General features: G+C 35.3%; 1 protein-coding gene across 4 annotated transcripts in view; it reads right to left on the bottom strand.

Moving 5' to 3' along the window:
* Nucleotides 1–17,433, bottom strand: part of PDS5B (PDS5 cohesin associated factor B) — a 99,895-nt gene that overhangs the window by 42,401 nt on the left and 40,061 nt on the right. For all 4 annotated transcript variants that reach the window (XM_050973074.1, XM_050973085.1, XM_050973083.1 and 1 more), the window contains 6 exons: nucleotides 11,439–11,554; nucleotides 9,659–9,753; nucleotides 7,261–7,406; nucleotides 6,227–6,378; nucleotides 4,405–4,518; nucleotides 2,867–2,948 (listed from right to left, as the gene is read on the bottom strand). In XM_050973074.1, coding sequence (XP_050829031.1) covers nucleotides 2,867–2,948; nucleotides 4,405–4,518; nucleotides 6,227–6,378; nucleotides 7,261–7,406; nucleotides 9,659–9,753; nucleotides 11,439–11,554 — 705 coding nt within the window. The remainder of the gene's footprint in view (nucleotides 1–2,866; nucleotides 2,949–4,404; nucleotides 4,519–6,226; nucleotides 6,379–7,260; nucleotides 7,407–9,658; nucleotides 9,754–11,438; nucleotides 11,555–17,433) is intronic.

The raw sequence follows: 17,433 nt of genomic DNA, 5'->3' as shown, positions 1-17,433 counted from the left end.
CGCCATCATTTTCAGGGCTCCTAGGTGTCACAGCTGAATTCACATGTTCAGACAAAAAATTTATAAAAAGACAGAAATCAGATATAATTTACAGGAGTCCAGTAATGCTGTCAGCAGACACAAACTTCCCATATTCGAATCTCTTGTGATTCAGGGGAAAACAAAAACTGTACTGTGGAGTTTTTTTCATCCTGACTGTTCTGGTCTCCTAATACTATCTAAGTCTTCAAGTACTGGCTAAAGCTCCCATCAAAAAACATTGAGCAAACTACTAATAATTCAGCCAAACATCAAATAACCTGAGGCCGAAGTATTGACTTGGAGTAGTATAACTCTATTGAATTATGACAGATAAAGAAGTTTAAAAAACAATTCTTTTTAGAAAATCTGTTGTGGCACTTGATCTACATAATCTTGCATTCATCTGCAGCAAATGAAGATTATAGTCCAATAGACACAAAACCGCATTGACCCACTTTTCTACATACGAACAGGGAAGGTTGTGTCTTTTATTTCACTGTATACCACTGCTGAAGGAGAAAAGAGGAGCTGTGATTTATGCTTTCACTCTTCAGAAAAGTAACTTGTCTTAAAGGTAAGTTTGATGTCCCTTCTCTCAAGTCAGGAGAAATTATGACCCACTGCAATAAAAATTTCCTTAACACATTTCCAGCCTCCTCAATAGTGCTTTGTCTGAGAAGGCCTTGAAGAGGAAATAAGGAGGATGCTCACAGAGTTTCAATAAATGGCACAAAGGTAGACTGGGAAGTTCAAAGACTTACAGTTACAGAATAATGTAGGTTGGCAGCAACAACTTTAGGTCACACAGTTGAACTGCCTACTCAAAGCAGGATCAGGTTTTGCTTCAGGCAAACTTCTAGTTGCATTTTAAATATTTACAAGGATGAACACTTTGCAGTGTCTCTGGCCTACCTGTTCCCATATCTGATCACCCTTAGTGCAATTATTTTTTCTTACTACCTAATCAAAGTTTCTTTGTGGTAACATCTGTACAGTATTTCTTGTCCCATTCTAGTTTACCTCTGAGAGCTCTCACAATGCCTACACTTGGCACAGGGATAACAACCACAGAAGAACAAATCAACAACTAAGCTATAATGATTACATGAAGAAATTAGACAGATGTGAAAAAGCACACAAAAACTCATTTTCTAAAAGGTTACTATTTAATCTCAGTTGTGTTTCCTGAAAGAAATAAATGTTTACATATCTCCGAATTGCTAATGGATATTAGTCTCAAGATTATTACTTGGACTATGTGATAGTCTGAGGTGCCATTGCAGGCAGCAAACAGTTTTGCATCAGGGAATTTTACTTAATTTAGTATGTCAATTTACTCAGAGTTTCATTTATTTATTCTGGTATTGAGAAATAAAAGCAAACAAACGCTTCAAAGAACAGCATTCAGCTGCCCCTCAGACACCTCTCTTCCCTGCTCTGCTCTATCACAAGCCATCTAAATTCTCCCATGTAGTCTTGCTATTCAAGAGAATGCCCAAGTGCAGAGGACTAGCATTTAAGAGCAAAAAATAGGATAAAATCCAGATGGACAAAGGCAAACATGTTGAAAGCATGCACTGTCTTGAATGCAATGCCTATGCTGGCATCAAAACTTTCCTGGTAAATATCCATATTTGATATTTTACAACTGAGAAAGAACTTGAACAAGTTCTGAAAACAAAAGGAAAAGTTGAAATTTCACTTTCAACTGAAAAGCAGAAAATATCATGGACCTAACTCAGGTATTAAATGCATCAATGTGTTTAACCTACACAAAAGAACATTAAACAGTACATGAAAAGCATTTCAAAACAGTCACCAAAATGCAGTGAAGTATTGTTGTGCTAGCCTTTACTGCACTTAGAATTTAATACATTTCAGCATGTTTTTAATGCCCTAAGTCAAAATTATTAATTTCAATGCAGTATCTCTCAACAAGACACTAGCATTTCTAATCAGATACATTAGATAATCCAACCACTTAGCTACCCACTCTTCCTGGTTCAGGCAATTCCAGCAAATGGATAATCATTAAATTTCTCTTGGTACAAATATATACACACACTGAAAATAAAAATCACACACAGAGGCACATAGAAAATTAAGCATGGCAACATTTTCTGCTCTATACTATTTCTGTTAAAGCATAAGATCAAACTTTTAGCATTAAAGCCAAGTTTTAATTATATTTCAAAGCATATCAATAATTTAGCTTTATAATTCCCCTACCCAAACATGAGTATAAACATAGATGTAACTACAACAAACTGAAATTCACTTTATGAGAATATCCTAAATGCTCAATAAATTCTCATTTTTCCCTTCTGAGGAAAATCTGTAAGCAAGAAAATTAAATTCTAGTCTGGTATCTCCGATACAATATTTAAGAAATTTCTGAGGGAAGAGAAATTAATAACCTGTTAGGACAAAATATTCCACTTTCTTCAAAGTTACTAATCACACATAAGATAACAATTTAAGAGGGTTTAAATAGGTACTTATTCTTAATTACTTGATTTGGCAGTCAAAAATAATATGCTGGTTTCACCCTTTTTCAAGAGCCAGAACAGTCCTGGCAAACACTAAGACAAAATATTTTAGTATTAAATGACTGGCAAAACATTTTAGAAATTTTTTTAACACCTTTTTACTCTTCAATTTTACAAACACTTTGTATACACGTTTCCTTCAGCAAATGTAGTCTAATGGAGTATCAGTTGACTTTCACAGTATTTTTTATCTGCTATTACAAATAAGCTTAAGATAGCCAAACAAAGGGAATTAAAAACCAGTACATTAAGTAAAACTGCATATTCACTGGGGAATAAAGATAAGTTGAACTCACTTTGGGTTGTTTTATTAGGTCAACTAAATCCTTTACTTGATGTCGTAGCAGATTTTGACATTTCCACATTTCATTCAATGCTCTAAAATAAAAAAAAAATTAAAAGAATTATCAAAATTATCTATTCAAGGAGTAACACAACTGTCCAAAGTGAGTCTTTACAGTCTTTTCAATTTTAGACTCAGAAATGTACTTATCACCTGAACTTTCAATGCAGAGTGAGCAAAGGCTAAACATTTCCTAGTAGCATAACATGGAAAATGTACTTGGTCATATTAGACTGAAACAAAGTGAGATTTTGAAACAAATTTGATTTCAGATGTTTAAGTACACTGCCTTTCAAAGAAGGAGGAAGGAACTAATCTCTTGTCTATTAAGAACTCATTTGTACAAGCCTGTATTGACTCTTCTAAAACATACCAAGAAGTAGGTTAAAGCAGATGTTTAAGATTTTTATCACCAAAACAATGTTTTTCTTGCAGACAGGAAGCAGCTACTAGATAAATAAATTGTGAAAAGTGGACATGATTAAGCTTATGAGATGCATGAAAGATACTCAGCAGAACAGAAAATTTACACACTTTCCAGGAATAGTAAGCCATATAAATAGAAGTCACAGCCACATTTACAAAACTTACAGAATCCACAAGTAAAAAAAATTCTATATAATAACTGAATAAATTATGTCTTTAAAATGAGTACAAGAACTGTAGAATTCAGAAGTTACTTGTTGCCTGAAATAAACAAGTAACTTTAGAGAATCCATTCTGCATTTTCATTTAGCCTACACTAAAAATTACTAGAACAATAACTTTTTATTTTTACTATACTATTAATAAATATACAAGAAATTCAGGGGATTCAAATATCAGTTTTTGTAGTATTGGAAGGCTTTGGGATCTTTTGAGGCATTCACTCATATACAAAGCCTTTTCTAGTATCTTTCATGGCAAAAAAAGACCCTCTATTTGATTTTCAAGTAACTGAGTACTACCACAAGAAAAACAAAGTAAAACTATCTAAAATCAATCCAACTGTGAACATTACAGCAGTATAACTGTTATTAGCCAAATTCACATGCATGTACCCATTTTAAGCTGGAGAAGGCACATAACACAATAATAATGAAGGAGGAAAGACAAACAAGTAAATTCTTCTCAAGACACCTTGGCTGCTGCAACAAGTAGTTTATCAATTAAGATGTTGTCAGGTAAGATTTAGGCCTGATATACCATATCTGTGTTATCTCTTTGCAGACATGAAAGGACTGACATGCCCTCAAGCTTCTTTCCAGATCTTTAACACTACGTTTTTTTAGCTGTCTATGGTTGAAATGTACTACATCTTGTAAGAAAACACCCTGGAAGTTTAGGGTTTTTTCAAAATCTCACTTGAAAAATAGATGTTATTTTTGTTTTCTAATAGTTTACAAAATATTTCTGTCCACTGACTTAGGCTACTGATAAAAATTCAAAATTACTTTACAATAACATTTGTATTAAAAATTATTTTGCAAGGAGCAAAAAAGCAGCACGTACTTCACAGCATTTGAATCCAGTGTTGCATACAGGTAATACAAACACTTCATCCGTTCGTTTGTTTCCAAGTTATGAGGGACCATGTACTGAGCAAAAATGCGTTCAACAAGTAACCTGAAAGACAGGATTAAGACATTTAAGCTGTGCAGGAAGAACACGGCCTAGAATTATTGAAACATCAACTCAAAAACTCTCAGTCCTGCTTAGCCATCAGTTATAGCATAAAAAAATGGGGATATTCAAAAACCTAAAGCTCAAGTTATTTGATGTAACTCAGAATAAATTAAACAGATATTTTTCATTATAGAAGACGCAATGTTAATGCTGGCATTAGGAGATTTAACACATCTCCTAAAATTAACAAAATCAGATGTATTAATCTAGAAGAAACCGAACAATCCAAGAAAGATACTAATTATCAACCCAATAAGATGTTATAATTTAATTTCATTACAAGTCAGTATTGGGATAAATTCATGAACTGACCCAAATTAATTGCCCTAAAATAATACTGCTACTACTAATAATAAGGCCTTTAAAAAAAGAAATATCATGTTGATTATATCACACCATATCATGAAGCCCAGAAGGGGGATTCAGATACCAGTTATAAGGAGCTGACTTCCTTTCACCCTTTTCTGGCCCCTTCCCCATAGGCTGAGTTTATCCCATGTATTTTGCTTCTGCAATATAAATGCAGGTATATTCCCAAGGGAATTAGTAAAAGCTTCTGTGTAACATGAAGCTCCTTATTTGGAAAAAGGAGGAGACAGAGGTTTGGGCCTGACAGTTACCTAGAAGAGACTAAGAAGAAAATAAAAAACGAGAAACCAAGCCCACATGCTGCTCCTAAATAATAAGAAGTCCAAGACTGAGGTCCAATACTGAGATCAGTATTAACAGAATGGAACAAACAGTTAAAAACAATCATGCATGCATGCTGGAAAAGAAAACAAAACTCCTTATGCACAGTTGGAGCAGGTGATCAAAACCTAAATCCAGCTAGTTTAAAAAGTTTAAGAAACATGTCAGTGGTTAAGACTGGATTTAAGGATCCAGACAGTCCATTTCCACAGCATCATGAAATAACTACTTGTTTTGAAGGTAACTTTTTGAGGTTTTACATTTTTGGAAAGACTTGCATGGGTTTGCAATGCCATTTGTAGACAAACACACTGTGAAAGCTCATTTCCAAAGCCAACATGATGACTTTGATTAGTCAAGGGAGACTTGTTCCCAAACTCGTAACCCGTGTGCAACCATGTCTTGTTCAATACCAACAACTGTATACAAGGCTACGGCTGGTATGACAGAGGCACTGTTTTCACCACAAATTCAGGAGAAGGCCCTAATTCACAGCTTCTCTGCTACGGAAACCTAAACTTCTACAGAGTGATATAGCTTGCCCATTGTCACTACACATGCCATCTTTAAAACATACAGGACAACATGCAAATCCAAACCAACATTATTCAAGCAAGTTTACTTCCTAAATTTTAACATAAAAATTAACACATTACTGATATTTAAACAAAGATCCTCTATACTGAAGCAGTGGCAAAACACCTAAGACTTCTGAAATACCCCAACCTCTCACACCCTTTAGAACCACTTTTGGCTTTAAAATAAGCAATAATAAAATAGGAGAAAACAACACAGGTCAACATTTGGCTGCAGCTATATAAGATTATGCACTGAATCGAAATATACCGGATTATAAAGATTCCTCCTCATCAGCACTGGAACACAAAGGAAAAACAAATCCTCATAAAAAGTTATAACACTTTGACACTAAATCATCCAGCTTTTACAATTAACTTACCGGTCATCAATACTGTTTTGATAATATATATGCAGAAGTTTATCTTTGATCCATGATATCTGTTTTGCAGCTTCTTTTCCAGCTTCTGATTGCAATGAATATTTCTTGTATATCTGTGCAAGTCCCATCATAGCTTCCTTCCTCACTCTCCACTTGACAAAAAGAAATAGCAGCCAGTTTAGCAGTTCTAAACTCAAAACTGAAAAGACTGTAGAATGTTATTTCCTAAACTACAGCATTCACAAAAAAATTGAACTGAGTTCTTAGTGCAACAGCTTTTCGTTAGGACGTATGTTGCATCATATCTTCATATTACACTAAGCCTTTCAACAACAGTAACTACCATAGAAGTATGCCTCTTGAATTTACAATTATTACAGATTTAAGCCCACACCCTTTCTCACACTCCATACTCACTATCTGCATTTCTGTTATGGCTACAACAAGAAAAAGCATGTCACCAAATGAAAAAAAAAATTAGGCAGTAATTTTTAAAGCTTGCCATCAACAAATCTGTTTACTATGCTTTAAATTAAGTAGCAAACCTCATAAATTTTACCAAATAATGCAATATATCTAAACTAAAATTCAAGACTATTCAAATTTGAAAGCTACCACCCTGATTTCAATGATCTTTCTATGATCTAATTAAAAGCAGGTAATTTACAATACATGCAATACATTCTGAAACCTGCTTGAATATTTTTTTAAGAAAAATGCTAGAATGATGTACAAGGGTTTTCTTTGACTCAAGTTTTACTGGACTTACAATGGGAACAACGTTGTGCTGCAGCCAATTTAATTATTTAAATCATATCATCTGAAATAAAATACAGCATAATGAAAAATGCAGCATGCTAGTAATGGGAAGAAGGTACCTCACCTTAATTTCATCAAGATTTTTTGATTTATATTGGTTTTCATTTGTAATTTAAAATCAGCATAGCATTTTTTAGAAGTGCTGATTTTAAAGAAGGTGAATATTACAGTTTATAAGTATAAAACAGCTATTATCAATGCTAATTATATCTTACCCGCTTGTCCAGTGTCCTTTCTCTGACGAAATTTAGCAGGTGATCATTGACAAGCAAAAGATCTTTTTTAGCAGCAGTAACTATGGATACTATAACATCATGCCGTATGGCCTCCTCAGGATCATGTGACCTTACTTTCAGATATTCTGGGGGGAAAACACGAGTAAATTTAAGTACACAACTTCAGCTACGTTCCCCACTAGACAGAAACAGAACAATTATTTTATTCTGTTTCAAGCTTCAGCAGTAAGAAACCAATAATTTTTTCCAAGACTAACTGGAATGTAGTAAAATCTTCATATTTGCTTAGAATATTAAAGATGTATATTACTAGCATTATTAAAATAAGAATTATGTGGCTAATATTTTTAATGATTATTTCTTATGGTAGTTACACAATGTATACATTAGCAACTATCATAACCAAGCAGGACTGGAGCTGCAGAGTAGAATAGACAGTGCTTGAGAACTTGCTAACCACACCATATACATTTTAAAGTATCAGGCTAGAAGCTACTCTATTCTTGCAGACTCCATCCCCTTTGGCTCCTAGAGCACATTAGTTGCACACTTGCTCACAACTTCAGTATTATCCACAAGGAATCTAGCTCACCTGCTCCAGGAACACTCAATAGCATGAGCCATGTAAGCATTGTAAGCAGGGACAAATCAAGAGATACTTCAAACTCTAATGCTTATTTAGACACATCATAGTTTATCCATCTTAAACAATTTTGCTAGATTATTCTGGTACCCTGCTACTCTTTCACTAACACCAATAAACTTAGACTATTGGCACCTAAAAACTGCTTTTAGGTGTCAAATTTGTTAGCTACCTATTGTCAACTTAAAAAGCTGGCAAATAAAATGGCAAAGTTCATTTATCTTGTTAACTGTATTTTAGGCTATTTTAGAAGCACAAAAGGTAGGAACACCCTAACAGAAGTTTATATTACAGTTCACTGCATACACCAATGCAATGCTGAGAACTTGAAGAAACTTTGCAAATTCAAACTTTACTCTGAATGAAATAACCAGAGGTTACTATTCTCTCATGACTGTCCAATGACCAGTGAAAATTTTCAAGCCTTATGTGAAACACTGGCAATTAACATTAACAGTAATCAGCCCAAGTGTCAAAAGAGCACATCTCAAAATAATGTTTTCCAGTTATGGAGGGCGTGCAATTTTAAATCCAAATAAGCCTTTTTGAAAAACCTATTGTTTCACAGGAACATAAACTAAAATAAATGAAAAATACTGCCATTACACAAAACAATTCTCGTCTCCAAAACCAATGAGCCATAGAAATTTTTAAACAATTTCACTTTGATAAGCACTGTGGGGAGAGAGAGGAGGGGGAAGCAAAATTATATTTCCCAGAGGATACCATTAGAGGGGGCACAAAGTCTTTCTGCAATGTAAAAATAAGATAAATTGAAAATACAATTCTGATAATTAAAAATGAAAATATTTTTACCATTCTATTAAGGAACCTTTTGGGTTTTTTAAGCTGGCTTAATTGAAATCACAAAATATTCTGAGGTGGGAAGGGACCCACAAGGGTCATCAAGACCAACCCTTATGGCCCATGAGGATCAAATCTATGACCATGGTGTTCCATGCTCCAACCAACTGAGCTAATCTCTGGATAAACCTGAAATCACAGGGTGACTCTAGCCTGTCTCTATTTGTGTCCAATTTGACAAATACCCAGCAAGCAGGAGAGCAATCCCATGCACATTACAGTCCTTTTAACTCCATCCTTAAACCAACTAGGCAAATATATTGCCTCAAAAAAACTACAAGTAGGAGTTTAATGATCAGGGGAAGATACAGTCAACAAAGAAAACCAAGCAGTTCTCATTAATTACACTTTTTTTTATTAAGACATGGGAAGCAACAAATACATTGATGCCAGTCACCTTCTTCTTCCAGAGCTCCTGATTTTCAGGCTGTGTTTGATCTGAAGGAGGTAGAGCTGTGAAGCTGTGGTCAGTTATGAGGACTGTTATGTTTTAGACAATGACTGTATAAGACTTAAACATTTCAGCTTTGTGTAACTTAAGTCTCCCCTATGCATCCTAATCAATAAACACCAGGACCATTAGGTTAGGCAGGCTGTCTTTACCTGATGCCATGGTGCTTAATCTCAGCAGCAGTTGGGAATGCAATGGGAGTGCTCCTGTATGAGAGGGAGAGAGATCTCCCTAGAGGAGGCATTCTTTGTGTACAATCCCCTCAGCCTGAGAAGCAACACTGAAGGCAGGGACTTTGACTTAGAACTCCACCATCAATTAGGTCCTCCACAACAGCATTACTTAAGATTACAGCTGGCCTTTTTGACTCTTCCAGTAGTCTTAAAAATGATATTTTAATGTTATAATGAAACTGATACCTGTTAAGTCCTTTGCCAGGTCAGGGTGGTTCATAAGGCAGTGACTTGCAAATTTGACACACTCAAGGCGAATAGGTACGTGGATATCATTAAACCTAGTTAGAAACAAGACAATGCATTACAACCAAAATTCCACTTCTACCAAAGCAATCTGTTAATTTCTACACAATATCGAATACTTCTGAAAATGTTTTTTATGCTTCCCATGCATGGTTACATGCATACAGCATCTCTGATTTCACAGTATTAAGCAGACTATCTTTAGCTTAAAAAAAAAAATTCTCATACTCATTTCTTGATTCATGTTCTGAACATGAAAAAAATTATCATCTCCTGGTACACATTAAAACCTCCCAGACAGACAAAAACCTATTAGAAAGATGTATGATATATTTTAATTCCTTTTCTGTAATGCTACACCTAATTAACCATGAGCCATGTATCAGAAACTCAAAATTTTCTAAGACTGTGACATTCATCCCCTCCTTGTACTGCACGACAGACAACAAACAAATGCACATTTAGTCTGCTACAAATTTCTTCTGACATGGATCATTTCATTGGATTTCCTTTTGGAAGACAAAACTCAATTTGATGCTTGAAAACTAGTATTTTCACATTTTTTATTTTTATACAAGTCATTTTATAACAAAACTGTTGATGCAATTATTTAGATGCAGTTAGAAGACAACTCTTGCAAAATTAAATGCATTTTCAAGCTATCCTCAAAATCCTTGGTATGAAACAAATTAAACATGTAATTTTAGAACACTGTTGCTGTTGAAGTATTCATCAAAATAGATATCTTAAAAAGATTTTAAGGAATACCTGTTTTAGTAAAAGCCAGGTATGTTTTCAATAAAAAATTAAAGATATTTTTATGAATGCTTCCTTCAATAACACAGCTATTATAACTTTGTAAAAATCTTTAGAAGAAGTAAATGCATATATGTGATCCATAACTAGCAGAAAACAGTTATCACGAACTAACTGCACACAATGACACTGTAACACAACAAAGCATTTTCCTTTGGGCCCAATCAGATGTAGTAGTTTTTGTTGACATTTCATGTTTTAAATAGTTAAATATTTTCATGCAAAATACCTTGCTTCAATTAAGTTTCTTCTATTCTTAAAAGCAGCATTTCTTTAAAGACTCTGCTTTAGATGACTGAAAGCTACATTATGAACTATGGCATTTGCAATTACTTTTAGAACGTATTCTCTTTTACTCAAATCAAAAATATTTTCTTTATGGTAGCCAAACTTGAGTTTCTCAACTGGCAGAATATTTCAAAAACCAGAAAACTAAGTATGTTTGCAGCATTATAAAAACTACATACTTTTTTAAGGTACTCCTACCATTAAAAAAAATTGAAACTCATACACAAAGATCATACATAAAAGCCTCAAAAGTAGTTTTAATATCACCTGATACTAAAAACGTCCTTTGATGTTGTTTTAAAATTAATCCGTCATTGAATAGTTTCACTTGTGAAGAAATTAAAGTATTCATTTTTCTTGACAATGGCAACAAAGCTAGTCGAAAAAAATGAGCATTTAAGGAGATGATTTGTAAATGTTCACTCTGCAGAATGACAGATGTGGAAGATATGTGTAAAATTACTTTAGCATTATCTGCCAGATCTCAGATAAGGCAGCAGGAGGGAATTAAGGCTTAGTAGTGTCACTTAAAAAAAAAAAAAACCAAACCAACTGCATTTGACTTCACTGAATGCTCATTCTTCCTCCCTAGACAGGGAGCTAAACCAGAACATACCTCCCCAGGTAGCACTGCCAAAGTGGTTTGTTTTGAGATGCCAACTCTGAATCCTTTGCCCCAAACATTTTTGCTAGAAGTTTTACAACCTGCAGACGTTCTTCGTTGTCATTGCTCTGGAAAATGAACAGATTTTTCTTAAAGTTAAAAGAAAAACTAACCCAAAAAACAGAGTTCTGTTTTGTACAGTTTTTACTCCAATGCACTTACATATTTTTAGAAATATCACAATACAGCTTAATAGACTTCTCTTATATACAAATGTCCATCTCAAGGCAAAGACCCTTCATTATTTTTTTGAGAAGACAAAATAATAAAGACTGTGAAAATGAAGAACAATGTTGAGACAAAAAATGCTGTGAACAAAGCCTGGTGAAAAATACATCTTTTTAACGCTTATTTGCAGTTTACTGATTGTTAGGAAATCTGATAAGTACCTGTACAAATTCAGACACAACACAAAACTTACAGAAGTTAGTCTCTGCTTGTCTGGTTTAGAGTTCTATAGAACAGCACTTAATTGCTTAATTAAAATTATTAGTAAAAAATAGCAGTTTCCAGAATACAAGTTTCTGGAGAACATCAGATTAAGTACCCAAGATCTGAGATCTACATGATGTGGTCCTGTATTTGAGCCTATATTCAAAACTGCTGAGGTACAACAGATAGTCTTCCTGTTATATTGAAAATGAGCACTAACAGAGATAGTGGAAATATAGTGGAGAAGGCCTTGTTTTATCATTGTTTTGCATTACATTCTTTAATTCAACACACAGAATCTGAACCTTAATGCATATTTCAGAAACACATGTTAACATGTGTGCAATTAGTGTGTACTTACTGTTCATCATATTTCTTTCTTTGCTTATTAAAGAAAGGGCAGAAAACTCAATTGGCTGCTACAATTCCTTGAAAATGGGCAGCTAAAATTAATTTATATTCATTAGGCCAGACTATTGCTTAGGTGATATTACTAATCCCTTATTATTCACAGGTTTTTTTTCTGGTAAAACTTAAGAGCTGTGCAAAATACTGGAGGTTTTTTCAAGCATCTCTGAATTCTTATTAGTTCAGCAACCTTTTTTGAACATGAACAAGAAATAAGAGCACAATATAGCTGTTGGAATTCTTTTATATGACACCACAGTTTTAGAGACAAACTACTTCTCCTGACTCAATACCATAAAAGGGCTGAAACATTTGCCAGCATGTCTTTAATTCAGAACCCTAAGAACAGTAAAATCATTTGTAAAATCCTTAAAGTAATAGAGCAAGAAAAGTGAAGGACGCACTAATTTCTAACAGTGATATATTACTACCTTACAAAAGACTAATTTCTTTTGAATACACTTTAGTATTAAGTATTCAAAGCACCAACAGCAAATCTATTAATATGGGTTTTTGTATTTGAATAATTTTTTTCCAATTAACATTCACACTGACATTACTGAAAGCATTCTACAACTACCTCCTCAATTTGCAATAAATAATAGTTTTTCCTAATGAGTTTCAGCCCATTATACTACAAATTCTTATTCTGTGGGGCATGGTTAAGAACTTCCAATTTCTTTTTTTGGGCTACATTAGTCCAGCCTTCATGACTTACATCCTCTCCTCTCCTGCTTAAACAAAACATTAAAATATTAAGCACCTCTGAATTTTTTTAGAGAACTAACACAGACTCAGAGCAAGACACTCCAGAATGTGGAAGAAGGAGCCAGGTGGAAGAGCTGGGAGCACACTAAACATTCAACTATTAAATTATAAAGTCAGAAATATAGAGGAAAAAAATGACAACTAAACAGAACAAAACAAACCCCCAAAACAACAAAACCTTAAAATATCCTTAATTAATTCGTCGCAGAAGAAGCTTTTGCTGTATCAACCACTAATCCAATTATAAGACAACCCACAGTGTTTCTAGTCCTGTTGTAGAAACAGCAAATACTTGTGATTATGGACCTTGGTACATAATTATTTGGTCCTTTCTAAATTTTTTACACTGATGTTGGTTTCCCTGAAACACAGTTATAAACACTCCAAGGGGTAACAAAAATCAACCTGTACTTCTTATTGAATGAATACATTGCCACTACAGTCTCTCTTCTTTATTCTACTTTAATCTCCACTCCTTTTCTGAGGATGAAAAAAAGGGCATCAACCTCCGAAAAAATCTCAGTCTTTCTCCATTCTATGAGACACTCTGAAGGGTCACACCCTTCACCTCTTAAGTAAATCCAGCACTCTAATAGTGTTCCGTCAGGACTTGTCAATACAAATTGACACCAAACATGGCTATTTTCAGTTCCCCATACATGGTCCCAGCACACAGGCAGCTGCTCTTTGGCCTAGACATTTGAGTCTGTCAGTAAGAGCAGCTGAAGCCAGTCAGATTGTTACCACTACTGAGTCCAAAAGAACAGGCTGCACTCAGGACCTGGAGAGATTTGGGAATAAGAAGTGGACACGCAACCTGAAACTTATGAAAATTTTAATAACCATATCCAGGAAGAAAGGCAGCTATAAAATAAGAAGTCAGCCTTTTATTGATTTTATTCATTACATCATATTGGTTTGGTAAAACAGTAAGATAAAAGCCTAAACCCCATAACAATTATTTCCACAACAGTCTATTCATGAGCCTTCCATTCTCCTGAACATTTAAATGTTATTTGCTTTCTGTAACAGAAATGTCTAAAATTCATGTATGAAATTTGAAAAGAGTTCCTTTACTTCTACAAGCTGACATATACAATAATACATTCTTAGCTCTTTCCCAGGCCCATCGTGCTTCTGTGTCAGTACTAGATCTCTAAACACATCATCCTAAAATGCCAAGATCAGGAACAAATGATTGACCCTCACAGAAGAGATTAAATTAAATGCATATAGTGCTCATTCTCTTGTTAATTTCCCAGACTCCTTTCCATAATCAGGCAAAAACCAAATTACTAGTAAGAAGCAACCATGATTTCACACAGTTCTCACAGAGCTTAACAATAGAGTTCTGCCACCTGAGAACACAGGAGCTTTTTCTTTACATGAATCTATAGAGCTAGGGCAGGTTGACCCCAGCCAAAAGCCAAACACTCACCCAATTCCCTTCTCTCCAACAGAGAGAGGAAGGGAAGAGAAGGAAGGTTAAAAGGCCCATACATCAAGAGAACAAGAGTTCAGCAGGTAAAGAAAAAGCTTTGTGTACAAACAGAGCAAAAAGAGGAATTGATTTGCTACCTGCCACCGGCAGGGAGATGTCCTGGCAGTTCCTGGAAAGCAGGGTCTCACATAGGGCTCACTTGGGAAGACACACAGCATGAACACAAATTAATCCTTTCCTCCTCCTTTCCCTGGCCTTTTATTGCTGAGCACATGTCCCCTTTCAACCTTCTGCTCTACTCAGCCTCCCTGGGGAGAGGAGGAATGGCACAGGGAGAAAGCCTTTACCTGTGCCTTCACTGTTGAACCAAAACGGCAAGGTACTTGAACACTAGGTGGCCACATCGTTTACATCCTAAATACTGAGTAGGTTCAACAGTATTAGAGACACCTATACTTTCTCACAAGTTTCATACTAAGAGTTCTTAACCCCTCTACACATAGTTAAAAATTTATTTGGTCTCTGATGAGAAAGCCCCTGGATTTTACCACCACTCAAAGAGACAAGTCTACAATCCTAATCACATGAAGATAAATCAGAAGGCTTCCTGATAGAAAGAGCGCAAAAAATTTCATGGAGATGAAGAGCAAGAGATTTGGATCCTGTCAGGTAATAAGTCACAAACTCAAAGATTTTTGTTTACATCCTCAAACTCCCATCAAGCCTCAAAACAATCAGAAGGTGGAGGAGATGGCTCAGTGAAGCTCACCTGGTGGTTAGGAGAAAATCATCATCTCTTCATTTTCAAATCATGCCACAAAAACACAGGATCATAGAGTCATAACAGTTGGAAAACTAAAATTTTTAAGATCCTTGAGCCCAACAGTTAATCAAGCACCGCCATGTTTACAAATAAACTATTACATCCACTTCCCTTCTCAAAACTTCCAGAGATAGAGATTCCACTTCCCTAAGAAGCCTATTCCAATTCTTGACAAGTCTTTAAGTGAAGAAATTTTTCCTAACACCAAATCTAAGCTTCCCATGGTGCAACTCGAGGCCATTTTCTCTGGTCCTGTCACTTATTGCCTGGGAGAAGAGACCAACCCCTCCACTTTGCTACAACCTCCTTTCAGGTTGATGTAGAGTGAGTGATAGGATCTCCCTCGGGCCTCTTTTCCTCAAGGCTAAATGTTTACAAGCAAAGAAATAAGATATTACATAGAAAGTCTGTTTCATGTACAGAATATACAACTAGAGGTAACACCGCTGATACCAGGAGGAATCCATTCAAATTCATGCAGAACTAGCCAATTTCACACCTGAAACCAAGCTTGCACCTCAGCTTTCAAGTGAGCCAGAGCACTTGATGTCTTTCTCGGATAAGTCTGCCATGAGCACACTTCATCTAGCCAAGATTTGTTTTCACTTACTGCTTTTGAAGCCAACTAAAAAGAAATGCATATTTTCAAAAATATAGAGAAAATTATTCAATTTGTCTTTGTAAAGATACTATGTCCCCTTCCGTGTGTTCAGTGCATGCAAGATGAGATCATTCTGGCACATCTCCACAATGCAGTTGTTCAGACAATCACAGCTTTCCTTCAACACTGGACACAAGAGGAAAGTTTTTCATCATGAGATCAATCAGCCATTGGAATAATCTCTGCAGGGAAATGGTAGATTCCCTGATATAGGACATTTTAAGATCCAGCTAGACAGAGTGCTGGGCCATTTTGTCTAGACTGTGCTTTTGCCAAGAAAATTTTATTCAGATGATCCTTGAGGTCCCTTTCAACCTGGTATTCTATGATTCTATGATCATCTGCTAAGGAATAATACAAATCTCCTAAGCAGCAAAGCAGCAATATGAGATCTTGGAAAACACTAACTGTCCCACTACCTCTTAAGCACTAATGGAGTATTTGCCTTCTGTTACCACAACTCTGTATTCAAGAACCATATCAGACAATTTCATAGAATAAAAACTGGATGTTTCTGTGAAACTACATATTTTATCTAAATATACTGTACAAACCTTAATTTAAATACCTAGTAGTCCATGGTAAGTGAGCTCAGAAAGACAATGCTCCTTAACTGGGCATACAGAGACACAGTTCTATGTGCCAAATCCAGAAAAGACAAAATCACTGAGTCCAGCTCTGAACAATATGCAGGACTCACTGAAGCTCTTGGCTATTGTATCCTCAATTTTAATTGACCTTTATTGAAAAAAACAACTCCTCTCTCCCAATTTTCAGTATGGACTGTCATGCACATTTTTTTCTTTACCAGCCACCTAAACCAAGGCTTCATCAAGCTTAACAGGGTTACTGCTGTCTAGTTTCCTTTCATTTGAAGCAATAAAAAACTGGCTGTCTTCAACCACAATCACTCTGAGTTTCACTGAAATCACACTTTATTCTCAACACACTAATGAGCTATTTACCTGGAACTGAATTTTAAAAAATGTTGACACTAGCTGCGGCTGTTCAGAAGAAAGCTAAAGCTATTATTGGAGTGAAAAGTATTTAATCATCACTGGCAGGTTTGCATGTAGAATGAACTTGTGCTGATTTCACAAAAAACACAGGTTGACTGTGTCTCATTAATATTTTAGAACACTTATCTTCAAAATAATCTTCTCACCACAGAAAGATCTTAAAGATCCCTCAACTCATTTAGAGCCATGAAATGATTTGGGTTGGAAGGGACTTTTAAGGACATCCTTCAACCCCCCTGCTGTAAGCAGTAACACCTTCTGGTAGACCACGTTACTCAAAGCACCGGCTAGCACAGCCTTAAACACTTCCAGAGGTGAAGCACCCACAAGGTCTCTGGGAAATCAGTTCCAGCACTTCAAAATTTAAAGCAGGTGTATCCTATTCCAAATAGAGG

This window comes from Serinus canaria, chromosome 1, assembly GCF_022539315.1.
Source record: "Serinus canaria isolate serCan28SL12 chromosome 1, serCan2020, whole genome shotgun sequence".
Lineage (NCBI taxonomy): Eukaryota > Metazoa > Chordata > Aves > Passeriformes > Fringillidae > Serinus > Serinus canaria.
The sequence above is the reverse complement of the archived record's forward strand: the minus strand, read 5'-3'. Positions and strand labels throughout refer to the sequence as shown.